This window comes from Hippoglossus hippoglossus, chromosome 10, assembly GCF_009819705.1.
Source record: "Hippoglossus hippoglossus isolate fHipHip1 chromosome 10, fHipHip1.pri, whole genome shotgun sequence".
Classification (NCBI taxonomy): Eukaryota; Metazoa; Chordata; class Actinopteri; order Pleuronectiformes; family Pleuronectidae; genus Hippoglossus; species Hippoglossus hippoglossus.
In genome coordinates this window covers 15639224-15665987 of record NC_047160.1, presented here as the reverse complement: position 1 = coordinate 15665987, position 26764 = coordinate 15639224, and the positions used below count along the sequence as shown (strand labels likewise).

Here is a 26764-nt window from a genome sequence, read left to right as displayed (position 1 = left end):
AAGAAACCCCTTGTTTCCACGACAAATTTTCATTGTGCTCGCTGTTGTGAAATATTGGATTATTTACCCTGCTTTGCAACAGAGTTGCTTTCTTCGGGGGAAATCATTTGTTCAAACATCGAACGTATTTTTTCGAGGATGGGAGACAATGGATTTTCAGCGCTTCGATCTGTCTTCTGCTGCGCTTTCTTTATTGTAACGCTGAACCTCGTTTATGGAGACCTGAGTTATTCTTTTCCAGAGGAGACGAAGCGCGAGTCAGTTATTGGAAATATAGCGAAGGATCTCGGCTTTGATCTGAGGACCTTATCTTCCCGAAAGGCCCGTGTTGATATTGAAGGGACTCGGAAACGGTACTGTGACATGAATCTAAACAACGGGGATTTGATCACCACGGAGAGAATCGACAGAGAAAGCCTTTGTGGAAAGAGACCGTCGTGTGTTCTGAAAGTAGATCTGGTGTTAGAAAATCCTTTGGAGCTTCATCGTGTGAGTCTTCATGTTCAAGATGTAAACGACAACTCGCCAAAATTCAAAAAAAATTTGATCGAAATGGAAATAAGGGAGTCAGCTGAGAAGGGAAACCGCTTCTCAATCGAGGAGGCCCATGACGCAGATATAGGTCAAAATACTGTTCAGAGGTACAACCTGCAAAAGAACGACAACTTTATTCTTTCTGTTGATAATAACAAGGTTGAACTTGTATTGGAGAATAAACTTGATCGTGAAAAGCGAAACGAGATGAATTTGCTTCTGACAGCTTTGGATGGTGGCTCTCCTCAGAGATCAGGCACCGTAGTTATACACGTCACTGTGCTGGATGCTAATGATAACGCCCCAGTGTTTAGTCAGGCCGTTTATAAAGCCAGTCTGCCGGAAAACTCTCCTCCAGATACCGTAGTGATTAATGTCAGTGCCACTGACGCAGACGAAGGAGTGAATGGAGATGTGACGTATGACTTTGGTCACATGACTGACGACGATGTAAATGTGTTTTCTATCGATTCAAAAACGGGACAAATTACAGTAAGTGGTGTGATTGACTTTGAAGAAAGGAGTTCTTTTGAAATAAGAGTTGAAGCTAAAGATGGTTTAGGACTAACATCTTACGCTAAAGTTATGATAGATGTTACTGATGTGAATGACAATGCTCCAGTTATATATTTAAAATCCCTGACCAACCCCATACCTGAAAATGTGTCACCTGGTTCAGAGGTGGGCATCATTAACGTGCAGGATGAAGATTCTGATAGTAACCAAAAGGTTCGCTGCTCCATTCAGCAAAATGTCCCTTTTAAGTTAGTTCCTTCTATTAAAAACTATTATTCTCTGGTGACCACAGGACAACTGGACCGTGAACTAGTGTCAGATTACAACATTACAATCACTGCCACTGACGAGGGCTCTCCACCTCTGTCCTCCTCTAAAACTGTTCAGTTATCTGTAGCTGACATCAACGACAACCCACCTGTGTTTGAGGAACAGTCCTACAGCGCATATGTGACTGAAAATAACAAACCTGGCTCCACTTTATGTTCCGTTACTGCTCGAGACCCCGACTGGAGACAAAACGGTACAGTGGTTTATTCTCTGTTACCTGGCGAGGTGAACGGTGCCTCGGTGTCCTCCTATCTATCAGTTAACGGAGACACGGGGGTGATCCACGCTGTGAGGTCGTTTGATTATGAACAGTTCAGGAGCTTTAAAGTCCACGTGATGGCCAGAGACAACGGTTCTCCTCCGCTCAGCAGCAACGTGACCGTCAGCGTCTTCATATCGGATGTGAACGACAACTCTCCTCAGATACTGTACCCCGCCCCGGAGGGCAACTCCTTCATGACCGAGCTGGTCCCCAAAGCTGCACACGGAGGCTCTCTGGTGTCCAAAGTGATCGCGGTGGACGCGGACTCCGGACAGAATGCCTGGCTGTCCTATCATATAGTCAAATCCACTGATCCGGGACTTTTCACTATTGGTGTCCACAGCGGAGAGATCAGGACACAGCGGGACATTTCTGAATCTGACAGCATGAAACAGAACCTTATTGTGGCGGTGAAAGATAACGGACAGCCCTCTCTGTCTGCCACCTGTTCCATGTATTTACTTATTTCTGATAACTTGGCTGAGGTGCCAGAGCTGAAGGACATTTCTTATGATGAGAAGAATTCAAAACTGACCTCTTACCTGATCATCGCGCTGGTCTCTGTCTCCACCTTTTTCCTGACCTTCATCATCATCATCCTGGGTGTGAGGTTTTGTCGCAGGAGAAAGCCCAGAATGTTGTTTGACGGTGCTGTCGCCATCCCCAGCGCTTATCTCCCTCCTAATTACGCAGATGTTGACGGCACAGGAACTTTACGCAGCACTTACAATTATGACGCCTACCTGACAACAGGTTCCAGAACCAGTGACTTTAAGTTCGTGACATCTTACAATGACAACACACTTCCTGCTGACCAGACTCTGAGGAAAAGTCCTTCTGACTTTGCTGATCCGTTTGAAGACTTGGGGGCATCTTTAGAGGTAGGAACCGTTCAAAGTACTATATTAGTATTTAGACGTTTGGCTTGAATGAGTCCTTTTACTCTCTGTCTTACTGAATCACATGTTTTTTCCGAATCTGCAATGATAAAGTGAATGTGGTGTTGTTGGAGGAACAGGTATGGAGGGAACCTTGACTGTTGCCCCCTGTACTGTCTGTAAATCATTCCAGGAAGCTTTTGCATGTAATTAACAATTTTCCTGAAACATCATCGGATTGGTCACTTGTTCTCTAGTATTGTTGACCCCACCTCACCTGTCCTCATATGAGTAGCACTTTTGCTTAAATTGTTTTTTTCAAGTCCCGTCTCGGAGAAATCAAATTAGTATTTGAACGATTTCCTGACATACTTTAATACGTAGTTCAGGTCAATGATTTTATAAAACTGCTAATGTCGTATTTGGTGCTTTTCCGGTTTTAATCAAGTAAATCATTAAGAAGAGTAAGATCAGTCGTTAGATCAACTGAGCCTCAAGGATGTTAGTGCGACCAGATATGTAAGACGTCACTGTCTCTCTCCTTGGTGCTGAAACACTCCTGGATAGCTCAGGCAAAAACCTTAAATGGAGATTTTTTCCCCCCGTCAGCTACACTTTCCGTTTTTTTAATAATAATAATAATAATAATAATATAATTCTGTGGAGTATTGTAAAACCTGATTGACACAGCCCATTGTCTTGATATTGAGTGCTTTAACACATGTATTCAAACTTGTATTTGTTTTTCGGACGGCCGGAGATCAATATGCTCATGCAACCTATAATCACTCTTTCAAAGCTAGAGCGAAAGTAACATTTATCGGCGCTAAAATGTAGCGTTGGTCCACTGTATTGTGGTGAAACGTACAAACCTCGCGTTCAGCCAATTAAAGTGATAAATGTACGTGTGTTTTTTACGGAAACAAACGGTTCATATTAGGTGAGTGAATATTGTCTCAACTTGGTTTAAAACTATCTGAAAATATATTGTATTCCACATTTGTATAAACATTAATAAAAATACTCATGGTGTCGCTGTTGACTGACGGGAAATAGACACTCACCACTCCACCCACTGCAACTGAATATTTCAGTTGCAGATATTTCGGAGTAAAGGTTCAATTTCCGATCATATTCGGTCGTGTCCACTGCTGTGAAGTGTTACATCATTGATCTTTTCGGACGGATATTATTTCATCGCACTGGAAAGGATACGTTTAACAAGCTAAGGAAAGGTTTTGTGTCAGGATGGGAGACAAAGGATTTTCAGTGCTTCGTCCGGGCTTCTGCTTCGTTTCCTTCATTCTAATGCTGAACGTAGTTCATGGAGACCTGAGTTATTCTATTCAAGAGGAGATGAAACGAGGATCTGTTATTGGAAATATAGCGAAGGATCTCGGCATTGATCTGAGGACCTTGTCTTCTCGAAAGGCTCGTGTTGATTTTGAGGGGACACAACAGCGGTACTGTGACATGAATCTGAATACCGGGGATTTGATCACCACGGAGAGAATCGACAGAGAAAGCCTTTGCGGCAAGAAACCATCGTGTGTGTTCGTGGTAGACCTGCTGTTAGAAAATCCACTAGAGCTTCACCGTGTGAGTCTTCATGTTCAAGATGTAAACGACAACTCGCCAAGTTTCAAAAAAAATTTGATTGAAATGGAAATAAGGGAGTCGGCAGTCAAAGGAAACCGCTTCTCAATCGAGGAGGCCCATGACGCAGATATAGGTCAAAATACTGTTCAGAGGTACAACCTGCAAAAGAATGACAACTTTATTCTTGCTGTTGATAATAACAAGGTTGAACTTGTTTTGGAAAATACTCTTGACCGAGAGAAACAAAAAGAGATGAATTTGCTTCTGACAGCTTTGGATGGTGGCTCTCCTCAGAGATCAGGCACCGTAGTTATACACGTCACTGTGCTGGATGCTAATGATAACGCCCCAGTGTTTAGTCAGGCCGTTTATAAAGCCAGTCTGCCTGAAAACTCTCCTCCTGATACCGTAGTGATTAATGTCAGTGCCACTGATGCAGACGAAGGAGTGAATGGAGATGTGACGTATGACTTTGGTCACCTGACTGACGACGATGTAAATGTGTTTTCTATTGATCACAAAACGGGAGAAATCATAGTAACTGGTGTGATTGATTTTGAAGCAAGAAGTTCTTTTGAAATGAGAGTTGAAGCTAAAGATGGTTTAGGACTAACATCTTACGCTAAAGTTATGATAGATGTTACTGATGTGAATGACAATGCTCCAGTTATATATCTAAAGTCACTGACTAATCCCATACCTGAGAACGTGTCACCTGGTGCAGAGGTGGGCATCATTAACGTGCAGGACAGAGACTCTGAGAATAACAGACAGGTTCGCTGCTCCATTCAACAACATGTCCCTTTTAAGTTAGTTCCTTCGATTAAAAACTATTATTCTCTGGTGACCACAGGACAACTGGACCGTGAACTAGTGTCAGATTACAACATTACAATCACTGCCACTGACGAGGGCTCTCCACCTCTGTCCTCCTCTAAAACTGTTCAGTTATCTGTAGCTGACATCAACGACAACCCACCTGTGTTTGAGGAACAGTCCTACAGCGCATATGTGACTGAAAATAACAAACCTGGCTCCACTTTATGTTCCGTTACTGCTCGAGACCCCGACTGGAGACAAAACGGAACAGTGGTTTATTCTCTGTTACCTGGTGAGGTGAACGGTGCCCAGGTGTCCTCCTATTTATCAGTTAACGGAGACACGGGGGTGATCCACGCTGTGAGGTCGTTTGATTATGAACAGTTCAGGAGCTTTAAAGTCCACGTCACGGCCAGAGACAACGGTTCTCCTCCGCTCAGCAGCAACGTGACCGTCAGCGTCTTCATATCGGATGTGAACGACAACTCTCCTCAGATACTGTACCCCGCCCCGGAGGGCAACTCCTTCATGACCGAGCTGGTCCCCAAAGCTGCACACGGAGGCTCTCTGGTGTCCAAAGTGATCGCGGTGGACTCGGACTCCGGACAGAACGCCTGGCTGTCCTATCATATAGTCAAATCCGCTGATCCGGGACTTTTCACTATTGGTCGTCACAGCGGAGAGATCAGGACACAGCGGGACATTTCTGAATCTGACAGCATGAAACAGAACCTTATTGTGGCGGTGAAAGATAACGGACAGCCCTCTCTGTCTGCCACCTGTTCCATGTATTTACTTATTTCTGATAACTTGGCTGAGGTGCCAGAGCTGAAGGACATTTCTTATGATGAGAAGAATTCAAAACTGACCTCTTACCTGATCATCGCGCTGGTCTCTGTCTCCACCTTTTTCCTGACCTTCATCATCATCATCCTGGGTGTGAGGTTCTGTCGCAGGAGAAAACCCAGAATGTTGTTTGACGGAGCTGTCGCCATCCCCAGTGCTTATCTCCCTCCTAATTACGCAGATGTTGATGGCACAGGAACTTTACGCAGCACGTACAATTATGACGCCTATCTGACTACAGGTTCCAGAACCAGTGACTTTAAGTTCGTGACATCTTACAATGACAACACTCTGCCTGCTGACCAGACTCTGAGGAAAAGTCCTTCTGACTTTGCTGATCCTTTTGAAGACTTGCAGGCCTCTGAAGAGGTAGGGGCTTTTCAAATCATTGTATTTGTTTAAAGTAATCTTTTTTGGGTTGTTTAGTGTCGTTGATTTCACTCATAAGCTGTCTCTCAAATTACAAAGTGCTTTGAACGGAAATATTTGCTTAATCAATAGTTATACAACATTAGCAAGATTCATATTTGTTTTCCTTCTGTACTCTATAACCACAAATAGCTGTTTATGAAACACATTTTACTCTCTCGTTTCTTGGCAACATGGTATTTTGATCGATTCACTTTTTGTTTCTCGTATCATAAAGGCAATCTTTTTAATAACTGTTCCGACAGATAGCTATTCCACATTTTCAATCGAATTTATTTGTTCAATGAATCCATATTGCTTTTAGGAAAAGAAAATCATGCACCACCAAAGAGTTGTTGATGCAGTAGAAAAGTTTGGCCTCATGGAAGATTTTCGTGGGTCAATGCCAGAACAAACTGCAAATGTGATGCAGTGACATAATTAGTTTTAAAAAAGTAGTGATGAACATCATCCTCTGAGGGTTCGTTGTCCAGCAGTTTTTATCCATCAGCCGCATGCATCACGTTTTATCTATGACCATCAAGTGTCACTGACTTGTTGAACCTCTGCTGTTTGTGCAACTGATTTTACCTTGGTGCATGGTACACATATGTAAGAAGGGAATAATCACATTCATTGAGCCTAAAAACTCTTTTCTAGGGACGTACACAAATTTAGAATACCGCATATTGATATCTTTGTGCCACAATAATCTCAAAGTATCTGTCCATGGTGCTGAACTGCTGTTCATGCAGTAGCAAAATGTTTGTTTTTGTCCTAAGCCATGCTGCTAAAGTAGAATAATGACATACCAAATAAAAGCATAATAGTGTTAAGTACTGCTAATTCTAATAATAATACTGCTATTACTCTCAACAACAAAAACATAATAGTAATATTTATAATACATTGTTTAATAATAATTTCCCATTAAAAATATTACAACTTTCGATGATCGGTTTCCCTTTTCAACCAGGTGGTGATGTGAATATTTTTCAAAGATCTCCTATTTTCTTGTAAGCTTTTAACTTCAGGAACACAAGGGGTTTACGTGTACCTTGGTCAAGTGTCCATTCCTCTATGTTATGACTAACACTTATAAATGCACCACCACATTCAGAAGGTAATTCAATTATTACTGCACCACATTTATCTGACAACCTTAGTCCATTGCTACTTTTCAGATTAAGATTTTAAAATCAAGACACGTTTTTAATGCATTATTAAAGATTTGAACTGTGGTTTCCACAGTATTGAATGACTTTCAGTCACAAGAGATTTGTTTACACAGATCAAGAACTTCAAATACTTTCAGTATGGTCGATGATAATATTTCTGTACTATTTTGAGTAAAACATTCAATCAAGGACTGTTACTTTGCATAATGTTGTATGTGTACTTTTACTAAAGCAGATCGTCTAAGTAGCCCATACTTCTTTCATCACTGTCCATGGTGATGAACCTTGCCTCTGTACTGTGCTGGAGCCATTATTCTTCATCTGAAACAATACTCAGGGTAATTAAGTTGTCTTCTTGGCAACATATTGCGCATGTAATTGAAATGGTTGTATTCAATGAGATATTTTTCTTTTCTTTCCTATTATCACTTGCTCTGTGGTTTTTCTCATCTGATCATTTCCCAGTCACGTGGAGGCAGGCGAATGAAAATCGGGTCATTTTAGTCTTTATGAAGAAAATTTCCTATTATACGGCTGTAAAGATAAAATCAGACTGATGGTGTCGCTGTTGCCTGACAGACGTTTAACGCACACCCCTCCACCCAGGACTACTATGTGGGAATCGCTTGTAATTTACCAGAGAGCCAGTTAAATCCTTGAAAATATTTCGTCGTGTTTCGTCGTGCCATTAAGTGCTGGATTATTGAAACCTTTTCCATCAGTTTTATTCTTTTGCACTGGACACCAAGTAGTGCACGCTCGGGACACGTTTTGTGTCAGGATGGGAGACAAAGGATTCAAAGCTCTTCCTCCGGTCTTCTGCTTCGTTTCCTTTATTCTAACGCTGCACCTCGTTTATGGAGACCTGAGTTATTCTTCACCAGAAGAGATGAAACGAGGGTCTGTGATTGGAAATGTAGCGAAGGATCTCGGCATTGATATCAGAACCTTATCTCCCCGACAGACCCGTGTTGACTTTGATGGAAATCGGAAACGGTACTGTGATATTAATTTGAATACTGGAGATTTGATCACCACAGAGAGAATCGACAGAGAAAGCCTTTGTGGAAAGAAACCGTCGTGTGTTCTGAAAGTAGATCTGGTACTAGAAAATCCTTTGGAGCTTCATCGTGTGAGTCTTCATGTTCAAGACGTAAACGACAACACGCCGCAATTCAACGATAATCTGATTGAAATGGAAATATGGGAGTCGGCTGAAAAGGGAAGCCGCTTCTCAATCGAGGAGGCCCATGACGCAGATATAGGTCAAAATACTGTTCAGAGGTACAACCTGCAAAAGAATGAAAACTTTATTCTCGCTGTTGATAATAACAAGGTTGAACTTGTATTGGAGAATAAACTTGATCGGGAAAAGCAAAACGAGATGAATTTGCTTCTGACAGCTTTGGATGGTGGCTCTCCTCAGAGATCAGGCACCGTAGTTATACACGTCACTGTGCTGGATGCTAATGATAACGCCCCAGTGTTTAGTCAGGCCGTTTATAAAGCCAGTCTGCCTGAAAACTCTCCTCCAGATACCGTAGTGATTAATGTCAGTGCTACTGACGCAGACGAAGGAGTGAATGGAGATGTGACGTACCAGTTTGGTCACGTGTCTGACGATGATATAAATTTGTTTTCTATCGATTCTAAAACGGGAGAAATCACAGTAACTGGTGTGATTGACTTTGAAGAAAGGAGTTCTTTTGAAATGAGGGTGAAAGCTAAAGATGGTTTAGGACTAACATCTTACGCAAAAGTTATGATCGATGTTACTGATGTGAATGACAATGCTCCAGTTATATATTTAAAGTCACTGACTAATCCCATACCTGAGAACGTGTCACCTGGTGCAGAGGTGGGCATCATTAACGTGCAGGACAGAGACTCTGAGAATAACAGACAGGTTCGCTGCTCCATTCAACAAAATGTCCCTTTTAAGTTAGTTCCTTCGATTCAAAACTATTATTCTCTGGTGACCACAGGACAACTGGACCGTGAACTAGTGTCAGATTACAACATTACAATCACTGCCACTGACGAGGGCTCTCCACCTCTGTCCTCCTCTAAAACTGTTCAGTTATCTGTCGCTGACATAAACGACAACCCACCTGTGTTTGAGGAACAGTCCTACAGCGCATATGTGACTGAAAATAACAAACCTGGCTCCACTTTATGTTCCGTTACTGCTCGAGACCCAGACTGGAGACAAAACGGCACAGTGATTTATTCTCTCTTACCTGGTGAGGTCAACGGTGCCCAGGTGTCCTCCTATTTATCAGTTAACGGAGACACGGGGGTGATCCACGCTGTGAGGTCGTTTGATTATGAACAGTTCAGGAGCTTTAAAGTCCACGTGATGGCCAGAGACAACGGTTCTCCTCCGCTCAGCAGCAACGTGACCGTCAGAGTCTTCATATCGGATGTGAACGACAACTCTCCTCAGATACTGTACCCCGCCCCGGAGGGCAACTCCTTCATGACCGAGCTGGTCCCCAAAGCTGCACACGGAGGCTCTCTGGTGTCCAAAGTGATCGCGGTGGACGCGGACTCCGGACAGAACGCCTGGCTGTCCTATCATATAGTAAAATCTACTGATCCGGGACTTTTCAGTATTGGTGTCCACAGCGGAGAGATCAGGACACAGCGGGACATATCTGAATCTGACAGCATGAAACAGAACCTTATTGTGGCGGTGAAAGATAACGGACAGCCCTCTCTGTCTGCCACCTGTTCCATGTATTTACTTATTTCTGATAACTTGGCTGAAGTGCCAGAGCTGAAGGACATTTCTTATGATGAGAAGAATTCAAAACTGACCTCTTACCTGATCATCGCGCTGGTGTCTGTCTCCACCTTTTTCCTGACCTTCATCATCATCATCCTGGGTGTGAGGTTTTGTCGCAGGAGAAAGCCCAGACTCTTGTTTGACGGAGCTGTCGCCATCCCCAGTGCTTATCTCCCTCCTAATTACGCAGATGTTGACGGCACAGGAACTTTACGCAGCACTTACAATTATGACGCCTACCTGACAACAGGTTCCAGAACCAGTGACTTTAAGTTCGTGACGTCTTACAATGACAACACACTGCCTGCTGACCAGACTCTGAGGAAAAGTCCTTCTGACTTTGCTGATCCGTTTGAAGACTTGGGGGCATCTTTAGAGGTAGGAGCCGATCAAATTACTTTGCTGGTCAAAGCTGATGCATATTTATATTATTTTTGTGTGTGTCCGCTTACTTATATTTTTGATCCAAAATTAAACTGTTGAAAGGTATTTCAATTGAAATGTCTGCTGAAGGAATTGAGACTTAATTTTCTTAATACATTTCATACAAGGCGACGTCAGCAACGTTTTAATATATTGTAAACTGTTCCTATCCATATCAGTCACCGTTTCTTATTTTCATGACAAACCTTTTTTACTCGGTTCTCTCTCTTTTCAACGTTGTCCTCACTTTACAATGATGGAAATGTAAAACTCTCGACAAATAACGTGTGTTGGTTTCTGATACCTGTTCTTGTTTGATTAAATTCATTGAATTTATTCTTTACTAAGTATATTGAAACACGCGCCTATATTTTCCAACTTGCTCTTGTCTGTCAGATACTCTTGGGCTTGCAGGCTACCTGCTCTGACATATTCACAGGAAAGTCCAATGACAACTGGTGATGGAGCCATATTTTTATTGAAGGCTTTAGAGCAGGTTTTTAACAATTTTAAGCTTCCCGTTCTTTCCTGCTCGATTTATTTTTGGCCAATACAAATTGGTTGGTCGCCTATTATCAAGTGATGAGTGGACAGATAGTTCCGAATCAGTCCACCATCATCTCAGGTCTTACAAGCAGTCTGTATTTACTTTTGTTAAAATGTTTGACTTGCATTTTTTCAGTAGAAAATTATAGCTTTATATTGTCTTTGTGCTTTCAGCCCTGTCAAATCTGACAGTATCTGTCCATGGTGCTGAAACAGTCTTAATGATCTCATACAAAAAATTGGTGCAATCACTATAACTACAGCTGCAATCCCAAATACTACTAATACAATCACTTCTACTACTACTACTACTATTAATAATTATAATAATAATAAACTAACAACTGAGATTACTTTTTGATTTACCTGAATGCTGGCAAACATCTTAATAAACAGCCATCACCAACAGTTTGATTTTTACAATGTTGGTACATGCTTCATTATTACACTTAATTGTTTGTTCTCTACCATTTTTGTTTCTTTAAATTTATAATCCCCCCCAGTTTTTGTCTACATATATATACTAACAAGTTGACGGAACTGAATCACAGATATCAATTGTTACTGTGTTCCATTGAGATTTGCCGTATACTGGGGACTACAGCAACCAAGAACTGTAACCCTGAGCCAGTTATGAATAGAAAAGGGTTTTGTCAGAGCTGAAAGAAATGGTTTTAACCATTCATACACAATCATTTGTCTGTAACATTTATTGTACGCATGGAGTGAAGTCTATTCAGCAGTGAGTATCTTTATTTATCATGGTGGCGTTTTCAAAAGCACCAGTCACAGCGCTTTGTGAGAATGGTCCATTATGCAGATGTAGAGAAAAGAATTGACTGCTGGTGTCGCTGTTGGCTTACAGACGATGAACACACACACCACTCCACCCACCGCTACTGCATGGGAATTGGTTGTGATTTTCCAGAGAACCAGTTAAATCCTCGAATTTGTTTTGTCGTGTTTCATCGTGGTATTGAGTGTTGGATTATTGAAACGTTTTTCTACATATTGGATTTTTGCACTGGACACTAAGTCTTATAGGCTAAGGACTCGTTTTGTGACGGGATGGGAGACAAAGGATTTTCAGCGCTTCGTCCCACTCTCTGCGTCGTTTCCTTTATTCTAACGCTGCACCTCGTTTATGGAGACCTGAGTTATTCTACACCAGAAGAGATGAAACGAGGGTCTGTTATTGGAAATATAGCCAAAGATCTCAGTCTTGATATGAGGACCTTGTCTTCTCGAAAGGCCCGTGTTGATTTTGAGGAGGCACATAAGCGATACTGTGACATGAATCTGAATACCGGGGATTTGATCACATCCGAGAGAATCGACAGAGAAAGCCTTTGTGGAAAGAGACCGTCGTGTGTTCTGAAAGTAGATCTGGTGTTAGAAAATCCTTTGGAGCTTCATCGTGTGAGTCTTCATGTTCAAGACGTAAACGACAACTCGCCACAATTCAACGATAATCTGATTGAAATGGAAATAAGGGAGTCAGCTGAGAAGGGAAATCGCTTTTCAATCGAGGAGGCCCATGACGCAGATATAGGTCAAAATGCTGTTCAAAGGTACAACCTGCAAAAGAATGACAACTTTATTCTTGCTGTTGATAATAACAAGGTTGAACTTGTATTGGAGAATAAACTCGATCGTGAAAAGCAAAACGAGATGAATTTGCTTCTGACAGCTTTGGATGGTGGCTCTCCTCAGAGATCAGGTACCGTAGTTATACACGTCACTGTGCTGGATGCTAATGATAACGCCCCAGTGTTTAGTCAGGCCGTTTATAAAGCCAGTCTGCCTGAAAACTCTCCTCCTGATACCGTAGTGATTAATGTCAGTGCTACTGACGCAGACGAAGGAGTGAATGGAGATGTAACATATCAGTTTGGTCACGTGTCTGACGATGATATAAATATGTTTTCTATCGATTCTAAAACGGGAGAAATTACAGTAACTGGTGTGATTGACTTTGAAGAAAGGAGTTCTTTTGAAATGAGGGTGAAAGCTAAAGATGGTTTAGGACTAACATCTTACGCTAAAGTTATGATAGATGTTACTGATGTGAATGACAATGCTCCAGTTATATATTTAATGTCACTGACTCACCCCATACCTGAGAACGTGTCACCTGGTTCAGAGGTGGGCATCATTAACGTGCAGGACAGAGACTCTGAGAATAACAGACAGGTTCGCTGCTCCATTCAACAAAATGTCCCTTTTAAGTTAGTTCCTTCGATTAAAAACTATTATTCTCTGGTGACCACAGGACAACTGGACCGTGAACTAGTGTCAGATTACAACATTACAATCACTGCCACTGACGAGGGCTCTCCACCTCTGTCCTCCTCTAAAACTGTTCAGTTATCTGTAGCTGACATCAACGACAACCCACCTGTGTTTGAGGAACAGTCCTTCAGCGCATATGTGACTGAAAATAACAAACCTGGCTCCACTTTATGTTCCGTTACTGCTCGAGACCCCGACTGGAGACAAAACGGTACAGTGGTTTATTCTCTGTTACCTGGTGAGGTGAACGGTGCCTCGGTGTCCTCCTATCTATCAGTTAACGGAGACACGGGGGTGATCCACGCTGTGAGGTCGTTTGATTATGAACAGTTCAGGAGCTTTAAAGTCCACGTGATGGCCAGAGACAACGGTTCTCCTCCGCTCAGCAGCAACGTGACAGTCAGCGTCTTCATATCGGATGTGAACGACAACTCTCCTCAGATACTGTACCCCGCCCCGGAGGGCAACTCCTTCATGACCGAGCTGGTCCCCAAAGCTGCACACGGAGGCTCTCTGGTGTCCAAAGTGATCGCGGTGGACGCGGACTCCGGACAAAACGCCTGGCTGTCCTATCATATAGTCAAATCCACTGATCCGGGACTTTTCACTATTGGTGTCCACAGCGGAGAGATCAGGACACAGCGGGACATTTCTGAATCTGACAGCATGAAACAGAACCTTATTGTGGCGGTGAAAGATAACGGACAGCCCTCTCTGTCTGCCACCTGTTCCATGTATTTACTTATTTCTGATAACTTGGCTGAGGTGCCAGAGCTGAAGGACATTTCTTATGATGAGAAGAATTCAAAACTGACCTCCTACCTGATTATAGCGCTGGTCTCTGTCTCCACCTTTTTCCTGACCTTCATCATCATCATCCTGGGTGTGAGGTTTTGTCACAGGAGAAAGCCCAGGCTGTTGTTTGACGGAGCTGTCGCCATCCCCAGCGCTTATCTCCCTCCTAATTACGCAGATGTTGACGGCACAGGAACTTTACGCAGCACTTACAATTATGACGCCTACCTGACAACAGGTTCTCGAACCAGTGACTTTAAGTTCGTGACATCTTACAATGACAACACACTGCCTGCTGACCAGACTCTGAGGAAAAGTCCTTCTGACTTTGCTGATGTGTTTGGAACACCAGATGATTCTCCAGAGGTAGGCCGTGTACATTTTCAATGTAACATTTAAAGTTGATATTGGCTATAGATTATCTTGCATTTGAATGAACCTTGTATGTTAATGTTGAAATTTTGTGTACATGCTAACGTTATAGCTGAATCATAAAGGCCTACTTTTATCGTAGCTTTTTTCTGGCACAAGAGAGTACTCTCTAGGGAAAATATGAGGTTAAGTTTTTTTCCTTTTATATTTAAATATTCACATGGCATCGTGTAACTCCGAATTCCAAGCACATTTATTCATCAACCAACCGTAGACATTTTATACCAACACGGTAGTCGTCCTTTTATCCGCATACTTTATATTCAAATTCATGTTTACTGTGCATCTTTGACGACAATAGATACCTACATAGACAATTTATTTTTGGGCATGGCTTTTTCTTTTTCTCTGATCACGTAAACCAAAGCTTCCATTCAGATAAAGCACTTGTTGAAATACAAGTTCACTAATCATCTGTGCTTGGGCAACATTTTGAACCATGATTTGATGAAATGTTTATTACCACCTTTGATTATGTTTTCAAATTCTGTAACTGATTGAAACTTGAACCGTTTCTCTAACGAATATGCAGATTACTGAGCTTTTCAAGAAATTAGCTTAACATAATTTACAGTATGCCCATTGGACTTTATACTTACATGTATCTATTGCTTATACAGCATATGTCTGATTCAGAGGTTACGAAAGACACTCTCCCATTGTAGATGAAGTAATTGTGAAAAGATAAAAAAAATGTATGGGTGTCATGATAGTTGAAGTTGAAAAAATGTTTCTGACTTTGTCACATTAGATAACATGTAATTCATTCTTAAACACTAGAAATGTAACTTCACAATAAGTTTTTTTTTTTTTTTTTTTCGTTGATCAGTTTGTCTTATTAATACGTTAAGGACGAATATGTTAGATATGAAAAAATTGGGTCAAACCCTCGCCGTTCAAACGCTTTCCATGGATGCTGAATTGTGTTTTCTCTATATAACCCTAATAAAATATATCATTTAAAATGATTAATTTCACTTGGAATTAAAATAGCACCCTTACTAAACATTGCAGCAACTGTGGAATATACCTTTTACCTCGTGCTTATTCATTTGTAATATTGCAAATAAACTCAGGGCGTCGCTGCTCACTAGCACATATGAAGAACATTTCTCCACCCACGACAAAAGGAGTATTCCAAGCATTTAGACGATAGCTGCCATTGCTGTGGGAGCAACCTATCTTGATTTTTACCATTACGTTGTAATGTAATCAGGCACTAGTAGATTTTTGTGTCTGTAACCACGCTCTGGAAAAATAATGGACCTCAAAAGGAAATCGCTTGTTAGTTTTGTCTTTGGATTTGCTCTTTGCGTCAGCATCACCACGGCAGACCTCAGCTACTCCGTTCCGGAGGAGATGAGGCCCGGATCCATTGTTGGAAACATCGCAAAGGACCTCGGCCTGGAAGCAGGGAGATTATTTACACGAAAAGCCCGCATTGACTCCGAGGAAAACCACCAGCACTACTGCGACATTGATTCCAAAACTGGAGAATTTGTCATCAGGGAAAAGATTGACAGAGAGGAGCTGTGTGGGGAGAAGGTTTCGTGTTTGCTTAAATTCGAATTGGTCTTAGAGAGTCCTCTGGAGCTGCACCGCATTTCACTTCTCATCCAGGATGTAAATGATAATTCACCCGTTTTTCCAAAGGATACAATAAAACTAGAAATAAGAGAATCAGCCGTCAAAGGAGCCCGATATCGGGTCAACGAAGCACACGACGCTGACATCGGACAAAATACAGTTAAACAATACAGTTTACAAAAGAACGAACATTTTGTTTTATCTGTTCGAGACGACAGTGATGGATCTAAGAGTGTCGAGTTGGTATTAGACAAAGAGCTTGACCGTGAAAAGGAGCACGATTTAAATTTCATGCTAATTGCAGTTGACGGTGGCGTCCCACAAAGATCAGGAACTGCGAATATACATGTTACTGTGTTAGATGCTAATGATAACGCACCGGTGTTTGACTGGGCTGTTTACAAAGCCAGTCTACCTGAAAACGCTGCCGTTGATACTATTGTTGTCGCAGTCAGTGCCAGTGATGCAGATGAGGGAATCAATGGGGAGGTGACATATGAATTTAGTCGGATTTCAGAAAGAGCTAAAAATGTGTTTTCACTGAACAGTAAAACTGGAGAGATAAAAGTCATAGGACCACTTGATTTCGAGAGTAATTCTAAATATGAAATGCGGATTGATGCCAAAGATGGCTATGGACTTTCATCTGACTCCAAAGTCATGATTGATATTATTGATGTAAATGATAACGCCCCAGTTGTATATCTAAAATCATTGACCAATCCCATGCCCGAGAATGTGTCACCTGGTACAGAGGTGGGCATCATCAACGTGCAGGACAGAGACTCTGAGACAAGCGGACGGGTTCGCTGCACCATTCAACAAAATGTCCCTTTTAAGTTAGTTCCTTCTATTAAAAACTATTATTCTCTGGTGACCACAGGACAACTGGACCGTGAACTAGTGTCAGATTACAACATTACAATCACTGCCACAGACGAGGGCTCTCCACCTCTGTCCTCCTCTAAAACTGTTCAGTTATCTGTAGCTGACATCAACGACAACCCACCTGTGTTTGAGGAACAGTCCTACAGCGCATATGTGACTGAAAACAACAAACCTGGCTCCACTTTATGTTCCGTTACTGCTCGAGACCCCGACTGGAGACAAAACGGTACAGTTATTTATTCTCTGTTACCTGGTGAGGTGAACGGTGCCCAGGTGTCCTCCTATCTATCAGTTAACGGAGACACGGGGGTGATCCACGCTGTGAGGTCGTTTGATTATGAACAGTTCAGGAGCTTTAAAGTCCACGTGATGGCCAGAGACAACGGTTCTCCTCCGCTCAGCAGCAACGTGACCGTCAGCGTCTTCATATCGGATGTGAACGACAACTCTCCTCAGATACTGTACCCCGCCCCGGAGGGCAACTCCTTCATGACCGAGCTGGTCCCCAAAGCTGCACACGGAGGCTCTCTGGTGTCCAAAGTGATCGCGGTGGACTCGGACTCCGGACAGAACGCCTGGCTGTCCTATCATATAGTCAAATCCACTGATCCGGGACTTTTCACTATTGGTGTCCACAGCGGAGAGATCAGGACACAGCGGGACATTTCTGAATCTGACAGCATGAAACAGAACCTCATTGTGGCGGTGAAAGATAACGGACAGCCCTCTCTGTCTGCCACCTGTTCCATGTATTTACTTATTTCTGATAACTTGGCTGAGGTGCCAGAGCTGAAGGACATTTCTTATGATGAGAAGAATTCAAAACTGACCTCTTACCTGATCATTGCGCTGGTCTCTGTCTCCACCTTTTTCCTGACCTTCATCATCATCATCCTGGGTGTGAGGTTTTGTCGCAGGAGAAAGCCCAGAATGTTGTTTGACGGAGCTGTCGCCATCCCCAGTGCTTATCTCCCTCCTAATTACGCAGATGTTGATGGCACAGGAACTTTACGCAGCACTTACAATTATGACGCCTACCTGACAACAGGTTCTCGAACCAGTGACTTTAAGTTCGTGACATCTTACAATGACAACACACTGCCTGCTGACCAGACTCTGAGGAAAAGTCCTTCTGACTTTGCTGATCCTTTTGAAGACTTGCAGGCCTCTGAAGAGGTAGGGGCTTTTCAAATCAGTGTATTTGTTTAAAGTAATGTTTTTTGGGTTGTTTAGTGTCGTTGATTTCACTCATAAGCTGTCTCTCAAATTCCAAAGTGCTTTGAAAAGAAATATTTGCTTTTTCAATCGTTATACAACATTAGCAAGATTCATATTTGTTTTCCTTCTGTACTCTATAACCACAATTAGCTGTTTATGAAAGACATTTTACTCTCTCGTTTCTTGGCAACATGGTATTTTGATCGATTCACTTTTTGTTTCTCGTATCATAAAGTTAATCTTTTTAATAACTCTTCCGACAGATAGCTATTCCACATTTTCAATCGAGTTAATTTTTTCGCAAATCTCTTGGTTTTTGACTGTGTTCAATGAATCCATATTGCTTTTAGGAAAAGAAAATCATGCACCACCAAAGAGTTGTTGATGCAGTAGAAAAGTTTGGCCTCATGGAAGATTTTAGTTGGTCATTGCCAGAACAAAGTGCAATTGTGATGCAGTGACATAATTACTTTAGAAAAAGAAGTGATGAACATCATCCTCTAAGGGTTCTTTGTCCAGCAGTCTTTGTCCATCAGCAGCATGCATCACGTTTTATCTATGACCAACAAGTGTCACTGACTTGTTGAACCTCTGCTGTTTCTGTAACGGATTTTACCTTGGTGCATGGTACACATATGTAAGAAGGGAATATTCGCATTCATTGAGCCTAAAAACTTTTTTCTAGGGACGTACACAAATTTATAATACCGCATATTGATCTCTTTGTGCCACAAGTATCTCAAAGTATCTGTCCATGGTGCTGAACTGCTGCTCATGTGGTAGCAAAATGTTTGTCTTTGTCTTAAGCCACACTGCTAAAGTAGAATAATAACATACCAAATAAAAGCATAATTATCTAAAGTACTGCTAATTCTAATAATAATACTGCTATTACTCTCAACAACCAACAAATTCATAATAGTAATATTTATAATACATTGTTTAATAATAACTTCCCATTAAAAATATTCCAACTTTTGATGATCAGTTGTCCTTTTCAATCAGGTGGTGATATTATTTTTCAAAGATCTCCTATTTTCTTATAAGTTTTTAACTTAAGGGGCACAAGGTGTTTAAGTGTAACTTGGTCAAGTATTCATTCCTGTATGTTTTGACTGACACTTATAAAGACACTGCCACATTCAGAAGGTAATTCAATTATTACTGCACCACATTTATCTGACAACCTTAGTCCATTGCTCCTTTTCAGATTAAGACTTTAAAATGAAGACACGTTTTTAATGCATTATTAAAGATTTGAACAGTGGTTTCCACAGTATTGTATGACTTTCAGTCACAAGAGATTTGTTTACACAGATCAGGAACTTCAAATACTTTCATTATGGTCCCTTGATAATATTTCTGTACTATTTTGAGTAAAACATTCAATCAAGGACAGTTACTTTGCATAATGTGGTATTTGTACTTTTACTCAAGCAGATCTTCTAAGTAGCCAATACTTATTTCATCATTGTCCATGGTGATGAACTATGCCTCTGTACAGTGCTGGAGCCATTATTCTTCATCTGAAACAATACTCAGGATATTTAAGTTGTCTTTTTGGCGACATATTGAGCACGTAATGGAAATGGTTGTATTCAATGAGATCTTTTTCTTTTCTTTCCTACTATCAGTTGCTTTGTGGCTTTTCTCATCTGATAATTTACCAGTCACGTGGAGGCAGGTAAATGAATATTGGGGTCAGTTTAGTTTTAATGAAGAATATTTCCTATTATACGGCTGTAAAGATAAAATGAGACTGATGGTGTCGCTGTTGACTGACAGACGTTTAACGCACACCCCTCCACCCAGGACTACTATGTGGGAATCGCTTGTAATTTACCAGAGAGCCAGTTAAATCCTTGGGAAATATTTTGTCGTGTTTCGTCGTGCCATTAAGTGCTGGATTATTGAAACCTTTTCCATCAGTTTTATTATTTTGCACTGGACACCAAGTCGTGCACGCTCAGGACACGTTTTGTGTCAGGATGGGAGACAAAGGATTCAAAGCTCTTCCTCCGGTCTTCTGCTTCGTGTCTTTTATTCTAACGCTGCACCTCGTTTATGGAGACCTGAGTTATTCTTCACCAGAAGAGATGAAACGAGGTTCTGTTATTGGAAATGTAGCGAAGGATCTCGGTATTGATATCAGAACCTTATCTTCCCGACAGACCCGTGTTGACTTTGGTGGAAATCGGAAACGGTACTGTGATATTAATTTGAATACTGGAGATTTGATCACCACAGAGAGAATCGACAGAGAAAACCTTTGTGGAAAGAAACCGTCGTGTGTTCTGAAAGTAGATCTGGTGTTAGAAAATCCTTTGGAGCTTCATCGTGTGAGTCTTCATGTTCAAGACGTAAACGACAACTCGCCACAATTCAATGATAATCTGATTGAAATGGAAATAAGCGAGTCGGCAGATAAGGGCAATCGCTTTTCAATCGAGGAGGCCCATGACGCAGATATAGGTCAAAATGCTGTTCAGAGGTACAACCTGCAAAAGAATGACAACTTTATTCTCGCTGTTGATAATAACAAGGTTGAACTCGTATTGGAGAATACACTTGATCGAGAGAAACAAAAGGAGATGAATCTGCTTCTGACAGCTTTGGATGGTGGCTCTCCTCAGAGATCAGGCACCGTAGTTATACACGTCACTGTGCTGGATGCTAATGATAACGCCCCAGTGTTTAGCCAGGCCGTTTATAAAGCCAGTCTGCCTGAAAACTCTCCTCCAGATACCGTAGTGATTAATGTCAGTGCTACTGATGCAGACGAAGGAGTGAATGGAGATGTGACGTACCAGTTTGGTCACGTGTCTGATGATGATATAAATATGTTTTCTATCGATCCTAAAACTGGAGAAATCACAGTAACTGGTGTGATTGACTTTGAAGAAAGGAGTTCATTTGAAATGAGGGTGAAAGCTAAAGATGGTTTAGGACTAACATCTTACGCTAAAGTTATAATAGATGTTACTGATGTGAATGACAATGCTCCAGTTATATATTTAAAATCCCTGACCAACACCATACCTGAAAATGTGTCACCTGGTTCAGAGGTGGGCATCATTAACGTGCAGGATGCAGATTTGGATACGAACCAAAAGGTTCGCTGCTCTATTCAACAAAATGTCCCTTTTAAGTTAGTTCCTTCGATTAAAAACTATTATTCTCTGGTGACCACAGGACAACTCGACCGTGAACTAGTGTCAGATTACAACATTACAATCACTGCCACTGACGAGGGCTCTCCACCTCATTCCTCCTCTAAAACTGTTCAGTTGTCAGTAGCTGACATCAACGACAACCCACCTGTGTTTGAGGAACAGTCCTACAGCGCATATGTGACAGAAAATAACAAACCTGGCTCCACTTTATGTTCCGTTACTGCTCGAGACCCAGACTGGAGACAAAACGGTACAGTGGTTTATTCTCTGTTACCTGGTGAGGTGAACGGTGCCTCGGTGTCCTCCTATCTATCAGTTAACGGAGACACGGGGGGGATCCACGCTGTGAGGTCGTTTGATTATGAACAGTTCAGGAGCTTTAAAGTCCACGTGATGGCCAGAGACAACGGTTCTCCTCCGCTCAGCAGCAACGTGACCGTCAGCGTCTTCATATCGGATGTGAACGACAACTCTCCTCAGATACTGTACCCCGCCCCGGAGGGCAACTCCTTCATGACCGAGCTGGTCCCCAAAGCTGCACACGGAGGCTCTCTGGTGTCCAAAGTGATCGCGGTGGACGCGGACTCCGGACAGAACGCCTGGCTGTCCTATCATATAGTCAAATCCACTGATCCGGGACTTTTCACTATTGGTGTCCACAGCGGAGAGATCAGGACACAGCGGGACATTTCTGAGTCTGACAGCATGAAACAGAACCTTGTTGTGGCGGTGAAAGATAACGGACAGCCCTCTCTGTCTGCCACCTGTTCCATGTATTTACTTATTTCTGATAACTTGGCTGAGGTGCCAGAGCTGAAGGACATTTCTTATGATGAGAAGAATTCAAAACTGACCTCTTACCTGATTATAGCGCTGGTCTCTGTCTCCACCTTTTTCCTGACCTTCATCATCATCATCCTGGGTGTGAGGTTTTGTCGCAGGAGAAAGCCCAGGCTGTTGTTTGACGGGGCTGTCGCCATCCCCAGCGCTTATCTCCCTCCTAATTACGCAGATGTTGACGGCACAGGAACTTTACGCAGCACTTACAATTATGACGCCTACCTGACAACAGGTTCTCGAACCAGTGACTTTAAGTTCGTGACATCTTATAATGACAACACTCTGCCTGCTGACCAGACTCTGAGGAAAAGTCCCTCTGACTTTGCTGATGTGTTTGGAACACCAGATGATTCTCCAGAGGTAGGCCGTGTACATTTTCAATGTAACATTTAAAGTTGATATTGGCCATAAATTATCTTGCATTTGAAGGAACCTTGTATGTTAATGTTGAAATGTTGTGTACCTGCTAACGTTATAGCTGAAGCATATAGACCTACTTTTATCGTAGCTTTTTTTTGGCACAAGAGAGTACTCTCTAGGGAAAATATGAGGTTAACTTTTTTTCCTTATATATTTAAATATTCACATGGCATCGTGTAACTCCGAATTTCCAAGCACATTTATTCATCAACCAACCGTAGACATTTTATACCAAAACGGAAGTTGTCCTTTTATCCGCATACTTTATATTCAAATTCATGTTTACTGTACATCTTTGACTACAAGAGATACCTACATAGGTAATTTATTTTTGGGCATGGCTTTTTCTTTCACTCTGATCATGTAAACCAAAGCTTCCATTCAGATAAAGCACTTGTTGAAATAGTTCACTAATCATCTGTGCTTGGGCAACATTTTGAACCATGATTTGATGAAATGTTTATTACCACCTTTGATTATGTTTTCAAATTCCTTAACTGATTAAAACTTAAACCGTTTATTTCACGAATATGCAGATACTGAGCTTTTCAAGACATTAGCTTAACATAACTTACAGTATGCCCATTGGACTTTATTCTTACATGTATCTATTGCTTATACAGCATATGTCTGATTCATATGTTACGAAAAATAATTTCCCATTCTAGATGAAGTAATTGTGAAAAGATCAAAAATATTTTATGGGTCTCATGATATTTGAAATTGAAAAAAATGTTTTGGACTTTGTCACATTAGATAACATGTAATTCATTCCTTAACACTAGAAATGTAACTCCACAATTAGTTTTTTTTTAATTGTCGTTGATCAGTTTGTCTTATCAATGCTTTAAGGACGGATATGTTAAATATGACAAAATTGGGTCAAGCCCTCGCCGTTCAAACGCTGTCCATGGTGCTGAATGGTATTTTCTCTATATGCCACCTATTCAAATAAACCAATTACACTGATTAAGTTCACTTGGAATATATATGGCATTCTTACCAAGCATTGCAGCAACTGTGGAATATACCTTTTACCTCGTGCTTGTTCATTTGTAATATTGCAAATAAACTCAGGGCGTCGCTGCTCACTAGCACATATGAAGAACATTTCTCCACCCACGACAAAAGGAGTATTCCAAGCATTTAGACGACAGCTGCCATTGCTGTGGGAGCAACGTATCTTGATTTTTACCATTACGTTGTAATATAATCAGGGACTAGTAGATTTTTGTGTCTGTAACCACGCTCTGGAAAAATAATGGACCTCAAAAGGAAATCGCTGCTTAGTTTTGTCTTCGGATTTGCTCTTTGCGTCAGCATCACCACGGCAGACCTCAGCTACTCCGTTCCGGAGGAGATGAGGCCCGGATCCATTGTTGGAAATATCGCAAAGGACCTCGGCCTGGAAGCACGGAAATTATTCACCCGTAAAGCCCGTATTGACACGGAGGAAAACTACCAGCACTACTGCAACATTGATTTAAAAACGGGAGATTTTGTCATCAGGGAAAAGATTGACAGAGAGGAGCTGTGTGGCGAGAAGGTTTCATGTATGCTTAAATTCGAATTGGTCTTAGAGAGTCCTCTGGAGCTGCACCGCATTTCACTTCTCATCCAGGATGTAAATGATAATACACCCGTTTTTCCAAAGGAAACAATTAAGTTGGAAATCAGAGAATCTGCTGACAAAGGAGCCCGATATCGGGTCAACGAAGCACACGACACTGACATCGGACAAAATACAGTTAAACAATACAGTTTACAAAAGAACGAACATTTTGTTTTATCTGTTCGAGACGACAGCGATGGATCTAAGAGCGTCGAGTTGGTATTAGATAAAGAGCTTGACCGTGAAAAGGAGCACGATTTAAATTTCATGCTGATTGCAGTTGATGGTGGCGTCCCACAAAGATCAGGAACTGCGAATATACATGTTACTGTGTTAGATGCTAATGATAACGCACCGGTGTTTGACCGGACTGTTTACAAAGCCAGTCTACCTGAAAACGCTGCCGTTGATACTATTGTTGTCACAGTCAGTGCCAGTGATGCAGATGAGGGAATCAATGGGGAGGTGACATATGAATTTAGTCGTATTTCAGAAAGAGCTAAGAAGGTGTTTTCCCTGAACAGTAAAACTGGAGAGATAAAAGTCATAGGACCACTTGATTTCGAGAGTAATTCTAAATATGAAATGCGGATTGATGCCAAAGATGGTTATGGACTTTCATCTGACTCCAAAGTCATGATTGATATTATTGATGTAAATGACAACGCCCCAGTTGTATATCTAAAATCATTGACCAATCCCATGCCCGAGAACGTGTCACCTGGTACAGAGGTGGGCATCATCAACGTGCAGGACAGAGACTCTGAGACAAGCGGACAGGTTCGCTGCTCCATTCAGCAAAATGTCCCTTTTAAGTTAGTTCCCTCTATTAAAAACTATTATTCTCTGGTGACCACAGGACAACTGGACCGTGAACTAGTGTCAGATTACAACATTACAATCACTGCCACAGACGAGGGCTCTCCACCTCTGTCCTCCTCTAAAACTGTTCAGTTATCTGTAGCTGACATCAACGACAACCCACCTGTGTTTGAGGAACAGTCCTACAGCGCATATGTGACTGAAAATAACAAACCTGGCTCCACTTTATGTTCCGTTACTGCTCGAGACCCCGACTGGAGACAAAACGGTACAGTGGTTTATTCTCTTTTACCTGGCGAGGTGAACGGTGTCTCGGTGTCCTCCTATCTATCAGTTAACGGAGACACGGGGGTGATCCACGCTGTGAGGTCGTTTGATTATGAACAGTTCAGGAGCTTTAAAGTCCACGTGATGGCCAGAGACAACGGTTCTCCTCCGCTCAGCAGCAACGTGACCGTCAGCGTCTTCATATCGGATGTGAACGACAACTCTCCTCAGATACTGTACCCCGCCCCGCAGGGCAACTCCTTCATGACCGAGCTGGTCCCCAAAGCTGCACACGGAGGCTCTCTGGTGTCCAAAGTGATCGCGGTGGACGCGGATTCCGGACAGAACGCCTGGCTGTCCTATCATATAGTCAAATCCACTGATCCGGGACTTTTCACTATTGGTGTCCACAGCGGAGAGATCAGGACACAGCGGGACATTTCTGAATCTGACAGCATGAAACAGAACCTTATTGTGGCGGTGAAAGATAACGGACAGCCCTCTCTGTCTGCCACCTGTTCCATGTATTTACTTATTTCTGATAACTTGGCTGAGGTGCCAGAGCTGAAGGACATTTCTTATGATGAGAAGAATTCAAAACTGACCTCCTACCTGATCATCGCGCTGGTGTCTGTCTCCACCTTTTTCCTGACCTTCATCATCATCATCATGGGTGTGAGGTTTTGTCGCAGGAGAAAGCCCAGACTGTTGTTTGACGGAGCTGTCGCCATCCCCAGCGCTTATCTCCCTCCTAATTACGCAGATGTTGACGGCACAGGAACTTTACGCAGCACTTACAATTATGACGCCTACCTGACAACAGGTTCTCGAACCAGTGACTTTAAGTTCGTGACATCTTACAATGACAACACACTGCCTGCTGACCAGACTCTGAGGAAAAGTCCTTCTGACTTTGTAGATATGTTTGGAGGTGTTGATGATTCTCCAGAGGTAGGAATCATTTTACTGATTAAAACGCATTCATTGTTTTCTTTTACTGCTTTCTTCTGGTTATACATATTTCTTATGTTTACTTGATGACAGATGTTCAAAGTTTTACCAATTGAAGTAACCACCAATCTTCCCAATATGTCACAGGCTTCCATGTTGAGATGTGCTTTTGTTCAAATGATCATTCCATTTGTGATATCAACCATAGAAGGATGATGGCATGGGAACTTTACACAGCACTTAGTATTTATATGGTGCCTACCTGACCACAAGTTGTAGAAACATTGCATCACGTTACGTTTGTTACAATTGACTACGCACTCACTGCTGACCAGACTCT

At 42.0% G+C, this 26764-nt stretch overlaps 4 protein-coding genes across 11 annotated transcripts in view; all 4 read left to right on the top strand.

Moving 5' to 3' along the window:
* Positions 1-2571, top strand: LOC117769824 (protocadherin gamma-A12-like). The gene has a single exon (XM_034598969.1). It carries the CDS (start codon positions 139-141, stop codon positions 2569-2571), a length of 2433 nt encoding a protein of 810 aa, XP_034454860.1. The 5' UTR covers positions 1-138.
* A 1037-nt stretch (positions 2572-3608) lies between these two features.
* On the top strand, positions 3609-6186 carry LOC117769823 (protocadherin gamma-A11-like). The gene has a single exon (XM_034598968.1). The coding sequence runs from the start codon at positions 3769-3771 to the stop codon at positions 6184-6186; it is 2418 nt and encodes an 805-aa protein (XP_034454859.1). The 5' UTR covers positions 3609-3768.
* A 1854-nt stretch (positions 6187-8040) lies between these two features.
* LOC117768880 (protocadherin gamma-A11-like) overlaps positions 8041-26764 on the top strand; it is a 253231-nt gene continuing 234507 nt past the window's right edge. For 2 of the 8 annotated variants that reach the window (XM_034597350.1, XM_034597329.1), the window contains exon 1: positions 15907-18297. In XM_034597350.1, the coding sequence (XP_034453241.1) occupies positions 15907-18297 (2391 nt within the window). Of the gene's footprint in view, positions 10537-12041; positions 14581-15906; positions 18298-20239; positions 22713-26764 lie in introns of those variants that run through there. The other 6 variants (XM_034597337.1, XM_034597358.1, XM_034597339.1 and 3 more) reach the window with 6 other exon arrangements.
* On the top strand, positions 23918-26668 carry LOC117769775 (protocadherin beta-15-like). The gene is made up of 2 exons (XM_034598898.1): positions 23918-26424; positions 26633-26668. Exons 1-2 carry the CDS (start codon positions 24034-24036, stop codon positions 26666-26668), a joined length of 2427 nt encoding a protein of 808 aa, XP_034454789.1. The 5' UTR covers positions 23918-24033.

What these genes read in the sequence shown, in the direction of transcription:
- LOC117769824 (XM_034598969.1), top strand. Translation starts at nt 139, where the DNA reads ATGGGAGACAATGGATTTTCAGCGCTTCGATCTGTCTTCTGCTGCGCT.
- LOC117769823 (XM_034598968.1), top strand. Translation starts at nt 3,769, where the DNA reads ATGGGAGACAAAGGATTTTCAGTGCTTCGTCCGGGCTTCTGCTTCGTT.
- LOC117769775 (XM_034598898.1), top strand. Translation starts at nt 24,034, where the DNA reads ATGGACCTCAAAAGGAAATCGCTGCTTAGTTTTGTCTTCGGATTTGCT. An exon ending in GTGTTGATGATTCTCCAGAG is followed by an intron (nt 26,425 to 26,632) that starts GTAGGAATCATT and finishes TATCAACCATAG; the next exon opens with AAGGATGATGGCATGGGAAC.